General features: G+C 33.4%; 1 protein-coding gene across 1 annotated transcript; it reads right to left on the reverse strand.

Moving 5' to 3' along the window:
* Nucleotides 1-238: 238 nt before the first annotated feature.
* Nucleotides 239-3,406, reverse strand: LOC144545728 (4-hydroxybenzoate geranyltransferase 2-like). The gene is made up of 8 exons (XM_078294276.1): nucleotides 3,058-3,406; nucleotides 2,601-2,736; nucleotides 2,110-2,231; nucleotides 1,928-1,997; nucleotides 1,654-1,806; nucleotides 1,304-1,439; nucleotides 1,045-1,141; nucleotides 239-586 (listed from the first exon to the last, which is right to left on the reverse strand). The coding sequence occupies exons 1-8, from the start codon at nucleotides 3,372-3,374 to the stop codon at nucleotides 517-519; spliced, it is 1,101 nt and encodes a 366-aa protein (XP_078150402.1). The 5' UTR covers nucleotides 3,375-3,406; the 3' UTR covers nucleotides 239-516.
* Nucleotides 3,407-17,786: the final 14,380 nt, after the last annotated feature.

A 17,786-nucleotide genomic window follows, 5' to 3' on the forward strand; every position in this document is an offset into this window, starting at 1 on the left:
CAGCTCAATTTCAAAGGCAGCAGCTTGACATTGAGATGCTCAATTTGGTTAATTGGATTAAAAAGAGAGTAGAGAGAAAAGATACAGGGAAGTTGGAAGGAGAAGACAGAAAAGAAGGATAAGAGAAAAAAGAAAGCTAATGAATTTCTGATTAATCGCATAACTATTCTTTACAATTATGAGCCTATTAATAGCTGATTAGAAATAATAAAGAAATTACAAAACTGCCATTAGCCTAACCAGTAACAAAAACCTTTGTTATTTTACATCTGTTTGCTTCTATCAAAACCCAACACAGCATACAAGATTTGGCATCTCCTCAAATCAAGTTTATTTTGTTTACTAAAAAAAATCAAGTTTATTTTGTGGTCATTTTAAAAAATTCTCTAATGTAACTACACATACCCTTTGACATGCACTATTATTTAGAATCCAAAAGTGAGAAACAAAATGCTCATCCCTTGTTTCCATATATTGTCCTGATTAGTCGACACTCTTGCTGTAGAAGTACCTGACTCAGTAAACAATCCTTCCTAGTATCATTCCAGCCAAAACTATTGCTCCAAACCATTTGGTTGTTCTAAATCTGCAAAAAAATTGAAACACAAATTAACCTGCAGCTTAACATTGAATTTTATGGTAACTGAGACTGTTCAAAGTTTTGACAGTTTTGCACTCTGTAATGAGTGGTGATTTGTTTACTTATAAGATGGTTTGAAATAAAAAAAATGTTCTGCCTATTACTGTTTTTTCCCTTCTCCCTTTATTGGTGTCATTAATCTGAGATCTTAGTTTGATGATATTCAATTTTCAACACTTGCAGAGTGTTGAATTAATCTAAGACCTTGGAAAATTCCAAATTGTTATGATGCATTCTAAGTTAATCATTATAATTAAAATGGTTTGGTTCAGCCCTTTGATGAATATAAAAAGTTCTTCTGAAAGTGTTTTGAAGTAATATTTTTGGCCTAAACCCCAGAAAACAGGCAAAGGAACTTGTCATATTTTATAAGAATAAAGAAAAAATAGCTGATAATTTGGTACTTCATAAAACAATCAAAACCATCTGACAAGTCAACTGAGTATGTCTGCCATAATAGGTGTCCAAATGCAGGAATCATAGATAAGTAGAAGGGCCAACCTAACAAAAAGAAAAATAAAATGAGTTGAATTAAATTTGACAACAAAAGTTAACAAATTCAGTATGTACATGCACCACTCACTAAATTGATTGATTTTAAGAGATTCAATTTAACATTTTAAGCCAATGTTATATATCTTGCAATTAAGCTCACAAATATACCCATATGAGCATTGTAGCCAGCAAACATCAAGCTTCCAATGCAAATGGTTGCAAATCCAAGCAGCCAAGTTCTTGTCGAATCTCCAAACAACAATGCTATGGATTTAACTCCGGCTTCCGCGTCTTCATTTTTATCCTGTTTTTAATGAAAAAATAAAAGTAGCACTAGAATTATGATAGGAAATTTACCAATATTGTTATAGACATGTGTGAAATTAATTAGTAATTAATAAGTACTAGGTTTATCTATCATCTTGTTGACACAAGAATCCTAGTAAAATTATCGTAAATTAAGCTTGAAAATTCAACTTGTGGAGTGTGATATTCAAAAGTTAAATAAATAATTATACCTGATGTGCATATATTGTCTCATATACCATTGTCCAGCATATACCAGCAATGTGTACGGGGAGGAAAATGCGAACATCATTCAAATTTCCTTTTACGGCTGCCCAGCCGAGTGTAGCACCCCAGCTCTGGACTAGACCAAGAAAAGCTGGAGTCTGTAATATTTAACCCATCAAGTCATTAACAAAATCAGTTAATTGAAGTGATTCTATATATATTTTTATTAAGTTTGAAAAATTGAAAGAAACCAAATAATTGCACTAGTTCAAAACATACCCAGTATGTAACTCTCTTCATAAGAGGATAAGCAAGCCACAATACTTGTTCCACTGCTGCTAGCGCAATACTATTTTACCAATAGTAAAAAGATTTCAAAATAATTACTACGGGAAAGGAACAATTTGATGTGTCATTTAATATGATAAAATAATGTTACAATATTCCTTTCTTTATCATACCATAATTTGTTGAGTTGTAGAACAAGCGGTACAAGCAACGAGATAATGAATGCCCAAAACAACCACCCTTGAACTGGTGTGATCTCACCAGATACCAGTGGTCTAGTCTTGCAACGCTCTACCTGAGATATAGATTGAGAGAGACAATTATATCAATTGAAGGCTAATAACTATATACAAAACATAGTTGACCAGTAAACCTAGGAGTGTACTGCAATATCACAAATTGTGAAGAAAAGCACTGTGTTGCTATGTTTAGTGGATGACTTCTTCCTCAGGAGTCAGGAGTCAAGATAGCTAGGTTGAATTCCAGTGACTTTTATAAGGAAAAAATGAACAGGAGATTGGTTGTTGGGTTTTTATTATTTTAAAAAAATAATAAGTTGGTAATCTATACAACAGTAATGACAACTAAATACAACAATATGTTTTACGGAAAATGTACACTAGATAAATAAAACATACAGTTTTTTAAGATATATTAAACTTACCTTTCTGTCGTAGTTTATATCAGCGAGGTCATTTGAAACGCAACCGGAGGCAAATATAAGGAAAGACATCAAGTAATAGAGTCCGAATAATTTGAAATCAGGAAGCGTTCCAGGTTTTGTTGCCAGCATAATTGACCTGTCATTGGTAGTATATATGCACATTTTTATCAATAGAAAAGTACATAAATATAGATGCCACAGAAGATCAAAACTGATCATAAGAAAACTTTCAACAAAAGAAACAAAGAAGGGAACCAAAAAGAAAAGTCTTGACGTCTAAATAGTTTACATGTTGCAACTTTGCAAATACATAAATTTGCATTAATTTTCTAGCAATTCATATACTTATAATGTTCCTTAAATCATACATAACACCTAACCATCCATAATATTATCTTGCAATACAAATGTTTCATAAAATTAATGTATATAGCATAGTTGTAATTTTTATATCTACCAAAAAGCAGGCCAGGAATGCAGCCGAACCGCTAGCCCGTAAGTGTCTATGCGACCTAGTTTAACATATGGCCTGAGCATCTTCAGTACATTCCCATCCACCCATGATATTTCAGCACTGGCCTTGCAGACAAACGATTTGTCTCTTAGCAACGACGGAGACAAAGATAGACCCGGCTTAAGCACAGGAAGAAACTTTTGATGCAATGGCTTTGCATGCGTCCTACGAAGACTCGCATGGTTTTCAAAGTAGGCACGGTTAAAGTTACCACGTTGTCGTGTGTATGGAATGGTGACTGAGGTACTCAAGACTTGCATTTTTGAGATATAGAGAGAGAGATACAGAGACAGAGAGAGGCTACTGGTTGTAGTTTGAGATGGTAATTAACATGACAGTTGTACTTATAGATGCTGAAGAATTTTCTTTTTGGTTGTACTCTTTTTGAAAAATAATGGAAAACGCTGTTGGAGTTTGTAATTCCTTTTGATGTGACATATTCAAATTAAGCTGCGTGTAATGACACGGAAGAAGTAATAAATATTTGACCCTACCATGCGTTTTGTAAGCTAGGAAATTATAAAATTGACAACTCAACAAGTATATATCATAATTTACTAGTTAAACTATTTATTAATCTATAATTAATTGTAATCACTGCTACAGAACTGCAGTCTTCTATCGAATAAAAACTGAATCTGCTAACAAATTCCTCAGTACCGCTAGAGACCAACACGATAAAAAAAAACAAGAATTTTTGTAGCATTTCCATACCAATATTAACTAATCATCTTCTATTGGTATAAAACACATTACCGATAGAAAAATTATTCTTCGTCTAGGTAGTAATTTATGTACCGATAGAAGAAATTCGTTTCTCCTATTCATGTACCGATACAAGTTGATATTTTTTTTGGGAATTTTATTTTTAAATTAGCTAGCTCCCAATTTGCTAGCCATATTAATTATAAACAAGATTAGATATATAAAACAACATAAGAAAATTCAACAAGTAAATTTTACTATTTAACTATTTTACTATCAGAAAACATGCATACCCATCTTCATAAACAAAAGAAAAAGACATACACATCTCCATAAACAAAAGAAGAAGACTTACACATCTACATAAACAAAAACCAAGCATAAGGCTTATTTCTCATATTGGGACGGAGTTTGGATGTTGCTTCAATACTAGAGGATTGAGAGAGGCAAATTTGGCAAAAATCTACCTTCGTCAGCAACAGTAATTGAATTGCTAGTTGGTTTGGTATCGGTCAGTGGTGGATTTATGTAAATTTAATTGGACTTAATTGATCTTTATTTTTTTTTCAGTTTTTTTTTTTATTGATGCTGGATTTTCTATATAATTTGTAGTAAAATGCTGCGGCATACAGGTTATAAAAATTGAGTTTTATTCTTAGCTGGAATTTTGTTTATATAATTGATTATCACATTGTGTTTGACTTTCATAATTTGAAAATCTTGATTCATCTCTGTGATATCAGTTACAAAGTAGAACAGTAATAAGTTGATTCTAAAAATTATATTATTTTTTCTTTTATAATCCTTTTCTATTTTTTTTTAATTCTCTTGAATTTGAGACTTTGACTTCAACGTTTTATTTTTCAAAAAAATTAAACACCCACTTTAGCAAGCCGAATTTGACTTGACATGTTATTTTCACTTTGACTTTCTTTTTTTAGAATGTGAGACTTAGACGTCACATGTTATTTTCACTTTGACTTTCTTTTTTTAGAATGTGAGACTTAGACCTCACATATTATTTTCACTTTGACTTCTAATTTCTCGTGGGACCCACCGAGACTAACACCTTTCAATGTTTTGGACAAGTTCCTGTACCAAATCCTACCTCCAAAATCTGAATAATTAATAATAGCGCAAACATGAACCAATTTAGGACTTTCTTTGGACAAAAAAAAATAGCGAAATAGATTTAATAGTTAATAGAATAAAAAATTATTAATTAATTTAGTATTAGATAAAAATAAAATTTTGTTTAACTTATAATTACTAATACTCTGACTTATAATTTTCAATTCTTTAACTTTTAATTCTAATTATCAATATGAATTTAAGGATTTATTCTAATTTTAAACTGAAATTTAATCCTAATTAATTACAAATTAGAATTCTATAGAGATCAATAAAATTCTAAGAAGGAGCTAAGTTAGTCCGGACCTATAAATTTTCATAAAATTTCAAAATTCAAGAGCAATGTAACAAATTTATTTCTGAAAAAATTAGTTTCACGCATTCGTTCCGGTTCATGCCAACGTTAATACAACAGAAGAAATCCACTACAATTATTTTAGTCTTAAATTGACATAAAAAATAAGTTTCTAGCTTTTTTATGTTGAACCTTACATATATGCAATTACAAGGTATTTACATTTTATTTATATAACAAAAAGGCTAGTTAGGTATGATTTTTCCTAATGTATCTCTTCATCAGTCAACTTTTATTATTCGATTGTAAATGAATGTCTTTACATTGATCTTTTTTCATGGTCAACTATTGTGTGCAATTTTATACCGATGTGTTTACATTGAAATATGGTTTGACTGAAGAAAATAAGTGTTACTTCAAAATCATTTTGACTAGAAAACAATTCAAACAGATTGACCATTTTTTTGTGCTACGCTTAGCTAATATGCATGTGACTAGCAAGCAATTTAAACAGTGCTATGCTTTGCTAATCATTTTTTAGTAGAAAACAATTCAAATAACGTGAAGCTAATTAATATTGACAGATGCAATCCAATTGACTATTTGGCTTGAAAGCTCAAATAATTCAAATTACTCAAAATAGCTCAGAGAAACTAAATTTGACGAATTTAAAATCCATTATAACTAGAACTTGAGATCATCTAGAGATCCAAGAACAATCCGAAATTAATAAATGTTCTTGATTGTGACTAGGGGTGTTCATTGGGTCCTGTTTAATCGGCTTTAAACCGAACCAAATTAGATTGGACTATACGGTTCGGTTTTTTTTATTTAATAGATCGGTTCAGTTCATTTTCTAAAATCAATTTAATACTTCGGTTTGATTCGGTTTAAATATTTTTAAAACCAAATATACTGAACCGAACTGATTAACCCAAACACCAGTTGCGAATTCAAAATTTTCAAACCCAGCGGCTATGCGAACCCAGTCTTCTCTTTTCTCCCACTCTTTAGATCTTTTGATTTTTTTAATTCCAGTTGGGTCCCACCCTAGATCCCCACTTCCACTTTTGCTGTCTCTCCCTTCCCTTCTCCCCACTTCGTTTTCTTTTTTTGGTAAAAAGGTTTTTCCCCACTTCGTTTCTCTTTTAATTTATTACTTCTTCAAATCTCCTAAGAGCACAAATCGGCAAGTACCTTCTCATATACGATCGAATACAGAATCAACTGTTGTAATATATAGTTAAGTCAAAAATCTAGTACAGAAGCGCTGTGCTGCGTGGCCCAGTTGATTTGGGGATAACCGTTGAATTGTTGGAGTTTGAAAAGAGAAAAGAGAAAGGAGAAAGGGTCAGACGCAAAGGGCAGCCCGTATTAATTGAACCACCCTCTGACGATGGGCCCATCAACTTGGAGAACAGCGTGAAAAACAGCGTGAAAGCTTTAGTTCACAGTGAGGATGACAAAGGGGCCCAAGACAACAGAAACAGAGGGGACGATACGAGCATAACTGGAGAGGTCGATTCTGATCACAGTGTCAGGTTGTTTAAGGTTTGTTTCGCCATAACCGCTTCTTGAAGATTCGCTTTGCTGAGATGGAGGCCGTACAGTGATTAGAGCTTAATAAAGACTGTTTTTAGCTTAATCTTTATTGTTATAGCATTGCCTATGTAAGGCCTTTACTTCTGTTGATAATAGCTCATGAAAAACTTTACAGAAATTGGCAATTTTCTCATAGGAATTTTGTATCTCTTGTGAACTCAGTTCACTGTTATCAGTAAAATTGATTCTCGGTTCAATTGTGATTGCTTCGATTGTGTATTTCTGATTGATTGAGAGAGGGAGGTCACTGCACGCTGGGATGGGATCAGCACAGCTCTAACAAGCTAGGTAATCCATGGATGATTGTTTTTGAGTTCTTGACTTCTTGCTTGAGTAGTTGGAGTATTGGACGGAATCTAGATTGTGGTTTCTGTTAATTGAATTTTTATGTTCGGTATCAACAATGTATGCTTGAATCTTTACAATTTGATTTTGATTTGTAATCTTTTAATATACTTCGGTTTGAACCGAACAAACCGAAATAAAACTTTGGTTCTATTCGGTTCGGTTGATAGGCTAAAACGGTTCAGTTTGGTTCTATTTTTGAAACCGAAATAAAACCTTGGTTTGTCTAGTTTGGTTCGATTTCGACCGAACCGATCCGATGAACATATCTAATTGTGGCTTTTGAGCTTCGTTGCATGAATACGAGTACGGGTATCGTATCGGATATGATATGGATATAGCGATACAGTAATTTTCAAAAATGTAGGATATGATACGTCTTTTATATATATTATTTTTTTATTATTTAATCGTGATATTTAGATTAATCATAATCATACATAGTGACAAATGAATAGTTCCGGTTCGGTTCAGAGGGATAAAAAATTCGTGATTTAGGTATAATTCAGAAATGATTCGGTACAATAAACAAAAAAAGCCCCCAAAAAAAAATGAAAACGCTTAATGAATTATTTTTATGTATCTGACACAAATGTCTACATTGTTTGTTTATGAAGAATCTCTGTAGAGACTTGACTCAAACAAACAAAAATAAAAGAAAAATAACATTTTCATCTGACTCAGTGCAGACTCCCAGGCACGCACATGGGTAATTGAAAAGGCAGTGGCATTTGTTGTAATATTTGTTAAACGAAAAGGTTAGTTTTTCAAAAGAAAAAAGTGCGAGGGCGACGAATCTTTCGAATAAAACGCGATTTATACGGCGAATTCGTATAATTCACAAATAATTTGCGAATAAATCATTAAATAATGAAATCACTGTTTTATATCTCGTTGATTCGTAGGGTGCTCAGTTCCAAATTATTCGCGAATAACTCACGAATGTTGTTACTGTATAATCATAACTTGAACATAAAAATCTAAGGCTTAACCTCAAGTATATATTATATATGATAGATACTAGCATTTATCATATAAAATCATGTAGTACAGTGGCAAAGTCTTTTGGCATTCAACCAAGTAACGGGTGATCGAATAACGGGTGATCGAATCACGCTGAAGCCAAATTTAATAAGGTAACCATTGAGTCAAAGATAATTGAATATGCTTACATAAAATCTCTGGGCCTAAATAGAAGGGAATGGGCCGCACTCCTTAAATAATATCAAAATGCACGTATCCTGCTGTATCTTATGGTATGACGCACGTATCTCATTGTATTATGTCACCTAAGCCGATACGTATTGTAGCCGTATCCGATGCGTGTCGATTTCCGATATGTGTGCGTCATACCATGAGATATAGCAGGATACGTGCGTTTTGCTTCTGTCCGACACGCATATTTAATATTATTTAAGAGGTGCGGCCCATTCCCTTCTATTTAGGCCTAGAGATTTTATGTAAGCATATTCAATTATCTTTGACTCATCAGTGTCCGATACGGGTTCGAAGTCCACATAAGAGTATTGGAGTAACATAGCTGGAGACTAAACACCTCGTATCGTGGTCGTATCGGATGCGTGTCAGTGTCCAATACAGTACGAAGTCCACATTAGAGTATTGAGCTAACATAGCCGGAGACTAAACACCTCGGATATTTCCGTTGTTTCTTTTTGAGACACCCTAAAAGTTGATTTTGGTGAAACGAATCATTTAGTTCTTCCAACAAAACTCCTTTCACAAACTCAAAATATATTCGCACCACAAAAGAACTATATTTCGTTTAATGCGGAGCCGGAGGAAGCAAATGCGCGTGCCAGAACCTGGTCGAAACGAGCCCACCACGTGCTTATCCATATGCTTAGGCATTCGCCATTTGATGATAAACCCAAGTATTTTTGGGCCAAGCAAAAATGATACTTATCGGGTTTTAAAAGAGAATTTGATTTGGGTCTTTACGAATCTGGTATTTATTGTTGGAATTTTCTGGAAGAACAAAAACAGAGACAAAGAATTTCTGCTGAAATTCACTACTACATTACTTCTTTTCTGCATAACGTGATTACAAGATTTCAGAATTTAAAGTATTACAACATCTAAATTTAGAACCAACTACTCCCACTACAGACAGCTATATTTAGAACCCACTAATCCCAAAATAACGCTACTATAACTAGCCTATAACCAACCCACTACATGACAAACTAAATATAGAAACTACCCTTTCCTGCACACGTCTAAACAGAGAACGTGGCTGACTATAATTAACAACCTGGTTACAACTAATTCTTAACAGAAATAGACCTACAACTAAAAATGTAGCTTCTAGAAACTGCAGCTCTTATGCGCCTTGCTGACTTGGCTGCTGACTTGGATTACATTCAACATTTATTGGTATATGATGAGGTGCATTCTCGCCTTTCATATTTGCATGAAATAATGGGCTACATTTGGATTGAGTTGCTGACAAATTCTTCATAAATTATATCTCATTATCTTTTTCTCTAAATTCAGTCGTTGCTGGCAGTGACAAGTTATTTTTTAAAATTATTTCTCGGATGAAATTGTTTCAATCGCAACCAAGTTCATGAAAATAATCAAATATTAATATTTTTCATAAACTAATAAGCAGTATTAAAATGTTATTTTGACAGAATTTTTGTTAAAACGGACAGCTTACGTATATAAAAAGGTTACACCGTAATGGCAACTTGAAACTATTTTGTATTGAGTAGTGTAAATCTTGAAACCTATCATTAACATGGTACAAAAAACTTGTCTATTTACTATTTACAGGTTTAAAATATTAATTTTCGAACTGTGGGAGCCTATTGAAGTTTTGTACACATGTATAATCTATTTTTTCAGAGTTAAATTATACATAATTTAGTTTACAAACAAAATATTTCTTTGGTCTAGAAATTATAATTTAGAATCATATAAAATTTTGTTGATTATTTATTACAATTGAATTTAAAAAATTATAACAGAAATAACAGTTTACATCTTATCCTTATAAATGTTTCTAAAAAAACTAAATAACTCGGTTCAAATAATTGGTTTACATTTAATTGGATCCATTAAATTTATAATCCAATTTTGATAATATTGTTGCTCTTAAATATCTGAAAATTAAAATGATTGCTTAGTAAATTATATTTTCAATATGAATGTCTACTAAAAAAATAAAATATCAAAATTTAGTCGATTTGACAATTTAATAATTTAGATAATCTAAGATTTTGACAGTATTATTCTTGAATAGCTTTCTCCTCATTTTTCTGTTTAATGTCTGCCTACTATATATTTTAGTTGGTTAATATAAACTTGTAAATATTTCAAAGTCCACTTCTATTTTTTTTTTCTTCTTCTTAGTTTTGGTGTAAGTAGAAAAAGAATTGCAACTTCAGATATATAGAGGGTTGGGTGGGTGGAGGAGATTTGATAAGATCTATTGAGCATCAAATAACGATAATCGGAGTTAGTCTGATTGAATAGCAGTTTTTGCATCAAGAAATTTCTCAAATTCTTTCATTTTTTTGTAATTTATATATATATATATTCTTATTAATTTACTTGTTAAATTAAGAAAAGATTACTTTGTAAATTATTGATTTTCTCTTATATTTTACGGTGTATTGCTAACTCAAGAGTTATTGTGTTTTAAAAATCAAAAGTGTTTTAGAATTACTTGATAAATTTGACTATGTTGATAGATATAAAGAAAGCTTTACTAGTAATCTTCATTTTATAGATCAATCTGCTTTCACATAAAAACTTTCTTCTCTACTATTTACATGCAATTTACATTCCCGATTCATGCAACTAATGAGATTAGATAAATTTTTATTTTTGACTAGAAAGAAAATCATAATATAACATTGTTGACTTGTGCTGTAATCTACTTATCTGTTTGACTAGATTTGCAAACTATACATAAATTGCATTTTACAGTTTTTCTCTTGAGATATTGTATAGGTTCATAACAACAGAAGGTTCAATAATTATACATCAAGGATGAATTAATAAACTACTATACAACAACAAGGATGTAGTCATGAAGCACAAGTCATTGGACAGCAGAAGCATCATCTCAATATTATGATATTTAATCTATAAAATTGGTAAAATAAACTTGAGAATAAACTAAGTGAGGCCTACCGTTGCAACGGTTCCATGACCGTTATACGCAAAATCCGCTGTTATACACAAAAATCCACCGTTACGGTTCCCGTCAGTCCAAACCTATGTAAGTTGACCTACCGTTGTAACGGTCCATGAACCGTTGCAACGGTCGGGGCAAATTACCTTGTTTTTTATCAGTTGTCTATAAATAGAAGCAATACAAAGGTTTGGACTATCACTCTAGCTGCCTCCAACTTCAATATTTCAAATTTTCAGATCTAGAAAAAACCGTTCTTGCTTGTGCACTTAAACTTCGATACTCACAATCAATCTCAAACTTATTCAATCAATATAACAACTCATAGAGTGATCCTACGAGATCAATCATCTATCCTTTGAGACTTAGTTGCTATCTTTGTTATCCTTGAGACTTTAGTGCTCGTGAGTCGATTTTGTGCTCGGACCGTGTGACTTCCCAGAAGATTGCAAGGGCTCTCCGGTTCCACCTTATACTCATTTCTCATTGGGTAAAGAAAGGCGTGCTATCTCGAAGGTCGCAGGCCCCGGAGACGTAGGCGTTAGTGCCGAACTCCGTAATCAACTCTTGTGTCAAGTGACTCTAAACTCTATTCTTTATTTTATTATCTTATATTTTAGTTTAGGATCAAGTTATTCGAGATTCCGTCAAGAATAACTCTAAAAGTTAAGTAAAATAGAAGTATTTTTTTTCATTTTATAAACTTTATAATAATTATATAATATTGTTTTGAATTATCACATAAGTTTCTTACATATCACTATGATGTATAAACGTTTTCAATAAGCAATTTAGTAAGAAAAAGTTACAATATTTCTATCTAGATTTTTCAATAATTTCTTTAATCAACATAATATATTATTTTGTTAACTTAACTATATATTAAACTTATCAAATTGTTGGTATGGTCTCGTGTATGTTGACAATTATATGCAATACTCTGTTTTTATTTGAGAATGATCAAAGAAAAAAACACTACAACAAAGTAGACACTTTTTGCGAGAAAAAAAAATACATTTATGACGGTAGTCCGTCGTAAAAAGAAAAAGTTGAACAATGATGGTAGTCCGTCGCAAAAAATCATTTTTTTATCCTCGCGAAAAGTGTCTCATTCTTGTTGTGAAAATTGGATGAAATGAATCTTTTATTTTTTGGTTTGAAGACAAAAATAATTAGGGGTCAAAACTATCAAATTTAGGATTTAAATGTTTGCCCATAGAGATTTAAAGCTTGGATATGTGTACTGAAAATATAAGACAAATTGGATGATTTTTTTTATTAAACTAATTGGAGTGCGCGCTCGAGTATGATAACTCGAAGAGCTAGAACATTTCCCAAAAATTAAATTAAGGCCCATGTGAAACATTATTTCTAATAACCTTATTTAATGTGCACCCTTGTTGCAAGGGTATTAGTTATCGTATAAATAAAAGTCATTGCAATAATTTACACTCAATCAAATATTAGTGGTTGAGGAGCCACATGGTCTTTGATATCATATCGAAATAAATAATTTGATATTACATCACTATTAGTGGTTGAGAATTACTCTTTTTGAATTGAAAATGCAGTTGATTTAACCGAAAGCATCTTGGTAGTAATACATTAATTGTATGTATATTTTTCCTCTTAATTATGAAACATGAGCTACGGACGTTGCCATTAATTAGAAATGGGAAACAATCGATGAGATATTATGCGAATATTAACCTAATAATATATAACTCTGAACAAATGACTAAATAAAACAAAAACACCATATTAAGTTCAAGTAAAAAAAAAAAAAAGTAAATGATGGTCCTCATTTTCTTAAACTTCTCAAACAAAATTAAAAATATGGTTTGAGCATGCATGATTAATATTTTTATTGACTCTTTTTTTTTTAATATTGAGTCTCAATTTTAGAACGTTATAAAAATTGTAGTAAAATGCTAAGGTAAAATTCTTTTTTTTTATTGACTCAATTTTAGTTGGTTAATATTAACACTACAACAAAACGGATTTTTTGCGACCGTTATCAGCGACCGGAAAGGACGCCGGTCGAAGAAAATTATTTCCCCCCCCCAAAAAAAAGAAAAACCAATATTCTCCGGCGACCGGCATCAGCGACCGGTTATTGCGCCGGTCGCAGAAAGTATTTTTTTCCGAAAAAAAAAGGCGCCACGCAGCATCGCGCCTAAAACCCTTTCTCTTCTCTCTCGCTCTCTGTCTCTGTCGATCGATCGCTCCGCCTAAACCTAAACCCTAACCCTAAACTCGTGCCTCCTCTTCTTCTCACCCCGCTTCTCTCCCGTTAGTTAGGTGAAACAAGCGAAGGCCTCCTCTCCTCTTCTTCTTACGCCGGTTCTCTACTCTTCTTTCCGAGCAGCCGTGTCGTCCTGTGCCAGTCCGTTGCCTCTGCCTGCGCGAAGAAGAAAGATCAACTCGCTCGCCCCCCGCCGCTGCCTCAGGTACATTTCTCTTCTCTTTTCTTCTCCACCACTTATGTGTGCATGGAATTCATATGACCTAATTTACCTCAAATTTTGAGTGAGTTCTGATCCCAACCGCCCCATGATCTGCGGGAATTTTTTAGACTGATTGTGGTTATGAAGAAATTCATAGACGGAGGGAGCAAAACATGATCTGCGGGAATTTTTTATTTGTAGAAATTATAATAAAATAATATAGGTTATTAGACTGATTGTGGTTATTTGTAGAAATTCATAAACCCAAATGATGCAAATGAAATGTCCATTTTGATCAGCTTGGAGTAATCTACCTATCTGTAATTTTTATTTTACAGTTTGGTCCCTGTAAAATCATCAAAAGGCAGTGCGGACAGCACAGGTTATATGCACTGTTTTTTTCAGCATTTTCCAGATTCAAATGTCCAACTTTGAAAATTCATTAAAAATCGAAATAAAATCATAAAAATGTAAAACTTGTTTGAAGTTGTGTATTTTTGAGTCCTTTATTTGACTGTAATTTTAGATTTGCATTTGAGTCCCTATTTTGGTCCATATTTTCTGTTTTGTCAGTAGGGGTCAAATCAGCCCTTTTTGAAGGCTTTGCTTGTACCAGTGGTGCATGTACCACTAGTGGCTACTGAGTGCATGTACCCCTATTCCAACCTCATATTGATCTTACAGGTACAAAGGAGATAATTTGTGGTATAGACGAGCAAATTGTCTCTCTCTCGGGTCTGTCTCTCTCACGCCTCACCATCCTCTCTTTATAGGTAATTTTATATTTCTTCCATCTCTCTGATTTTTAGGAGATATGGTTTAAGTTGGTGAAAATATTGTCACACTTAATTGTTAACTATTAAGACATGGTTAGAATTGGTTAGATCGAATTGGTTTATGCTTTAACTTTTAAGCTGATTTCACTTGTACTTAAGCAGATTTTGTAGGTGACCTTAGGTCAGATTTTTAGGAGATGTAGCAGATTATTTTTAGGAGATGTAGCAGATTTTTTAGGTGACATTAGGTCAGATTTTCAAAGTACAAATTATTTTAGGTGAAACTAATTAATTTTTATCGTCTCAACTCTAGATATGGCACCGAGTCGAAAAGGGAAGGGAAAGGCACCAGCAAAAGAGGAAGAAGAGGCTAGTCAGAAAAATGGTCGCGGTCCAAATGCCTATATTGCACCGGCGGTAGATCCGACTTTGCGACCAGTGCTTCGAATAGGGGGTTACAAGTAATATTCATTTTTTTGTGTATTTTGTAATTATGCATTAATTATAGTGCTTGTAATAATTATTCCTATTTGCAGGACTTTTGATGCAGGGCATCCAGAGAAGACGAAGAAAGTCGCAAAGTTATCCAGGAAGAGATTTTAGTAAGTAAATCTTTCTGAAACAAAATCTCTAATAATTACTTTTTTTTTTAAGCTAACAAACGATATTAATTCTTAACTATACATTGCAGAAGCACTACCAGTTTCATCCGAATATACCTTTGACAGATCCATGGACTGTATTTAGAAAGATAGCTGATGTACGGCTTCAGGATATGCTGAATAAATGCAAGGCGGCAGCAAAAAAGTCATACGGAGAGTCAATGCTCGAGTGGAAGGAGCATGGGGCTGCTCCTCGCCCCTACGACGCCTGGATCCAGCCAGCGTACTGGCCCGGACTCGTCGATCATTGGTGCAGCGACGCCTTTGCTAGTCGGAGCCAGCGAAATGCAGAAAATAGGGCCAATGTTGAAGGTGCAGGCGCTTCGACGGGCTCTGTGAACATGCTTGTTCACAAACAGCGTCGTAAGTTGTTTTTCATTAAATTAATATATTTTCATTCTTATTGAATAAAATCGAACTAACCTTGATAATCCTTTTTTTAAATGAAATTGTCTTTCAAATTCTTAACAGGAGCAAACACAAGAGCGCGAACCCAGATGGAGCGATGAGCTGTTTCAGCCTACCCATACGAACAAGCAGACGGGGGAATACGTTAGTACTAAGGCTAAAAATGCACAGGTAATAGTACTTTCAAATCGTTGTATAAAATATCATGGTTCATATTGTACGTAACATTATTGTTATATTTTATAAAATTTGCAGCTAAAATATGAGAAAGCTATGAAGGACAAGTATGGAGAGGATAAAGAGAAATGGCCCAGATATGACGGCAATCTCTGGTTCACTACGGGCGTTGATGATCAGAATGCCCACGGTGATAACTACAGTCTCGGTGCTCTAGGTAAAATAAACATTCTTTGAAATTTGAAATTTATTTTTAGTTTTGTCAGATAATTCTAATTGTCTTACTTTTCATGTTTCAGGCACTTCGAGAGGCATGTTTCGCTCTGGTGGGTCTAGCAGTGCTCGGTCGCACTCGTCACAGTCATATTCTTCTATGCCGCCATCGACGCATCTCACAGAATAAGATGTTGAGAGGATATCTTCCCGGTTACTTGATAAGATGGAGGCTCGCATCGAGGCTCAGGTGGAGGCTCGGTTCAGAGCTTCTTCGGTACGAAATTTGATATTTCAGTATGTTTTTTTAATTGTGAACTCTAAACCCTAAATCATAATTACCTAAAACACTTTCTTAAAACCTCACAGGGAGGTTCGGGTACGCAGCCGTCCTCGATGCCCGCTCAGGATGATGAGGATGATGACGGTGATGATGACGAGGGGCATTACTCAGATGTCGCTGGCGATGGTACTACTTAGGTCTTTTTATATATTTATATCTTGTTAGATGATACTGTTTATTGTTTATGCTACTGTTTACTGCTTGAGTTACTCGGATATTTATGTTTGATGAGATGATATACAGTTTCTTGATCTTTATGTTATATGTGATTTGTATGCTTATGTTATATGCGATGTTTCTGTTGTATGCAATTCTTATGTTGTTTTTTTAATCGATTTTTATGTTTATGTTATGATGTATGTTATATGCGATGTTTATGTTGTATGCGATTGTTACGATGTTTCTGTTGGTACGTGTAGTACTAATTAATTAAATGGTGCAAATATAAATAACAAAAACAAATATTATAAACCTGAAATAAGGTATCTACGACCGGAATATTATATCAGCCACCGTTTTTCGAACGTTTTGTTGGTCGCAGAAATTCTTTTCTGACGTCAGCAAAAAACTTTCAGAGACCTTTTTTTTATTTTCAGCGACCCTTTTCTGACATCGCAGAAACTTTTTCATGACGTCAGCAAGAAAAACAGCGACGAAAAAAAATGGTCGCAGAAAAGTATCAGCGACCGGCTGACGTCTTTCAGAGACCGTTGACGTCAGCAGAAGAGTAACTGCGACGAGGCTTACAGCGACCGGAATGTTAGATCAGCGACCGTTCCCCCTATCTGAGACCGGCGACTCAACTTTCTGCGACCGGAATTCCGGTCGCAGAAAGTCCTTTTTGTTGTAGTGTAACTTGTAAATATTTCAAAGTCCACTTCTATTTTTTTTTCCTTCTTCTTAGTTTTGGTCTAAGTAGAAAAAGAATTGCAACTTCAGATATATAGAGGGTTGGGTGGGTGGAGGATATTTGATAAGATCTATTGAGAATCAAATAACGATAATCGGAGTTAGTCTGATTGAATAGCAGTTTTTGCATCAAGAAATTTCTCAAATTCTTTCATTTTTTTTTTGTAATTTTTATATATATTCTTGTTAATTTACTTGTTAAATTAAGAAAATATTACTTTGTAAATTATTGATTTTCTCTTATATTTTACGGTGTATTGCTAACTCAAGAGTTATTGTGTTTTAAAAATCAAAAGAGTTTTAGAATTACTTGATAAATTTGAGTATGTTGATAGATATAAAGAAAGCTTTACTAGTAATCTTCATTTTATAGCTCAATCTGCTTTCACATAAAAACTTTGTTCTCTACTATTTATATGCAATTTACATTCCCGATTGATGCAACTAATGAGATTAGATAAATTTTTATTTTTGACTAGAAAGAAAATCATAATATA

The sequence above is a fragment of the Carex rostrata genome, chromosome 28 (assembly GCF_964058835.1).
Source record: "Carex rostrata chromosome 28, lpCarRost1.2, whole genome shotgun sequence".
Taxonomy (NCBI): Eukaryota; Viridiplantae; Streptophyta; class Magnoliopsida; order Poales; family Cyperaceae; genus Carex; species Carex rostrata.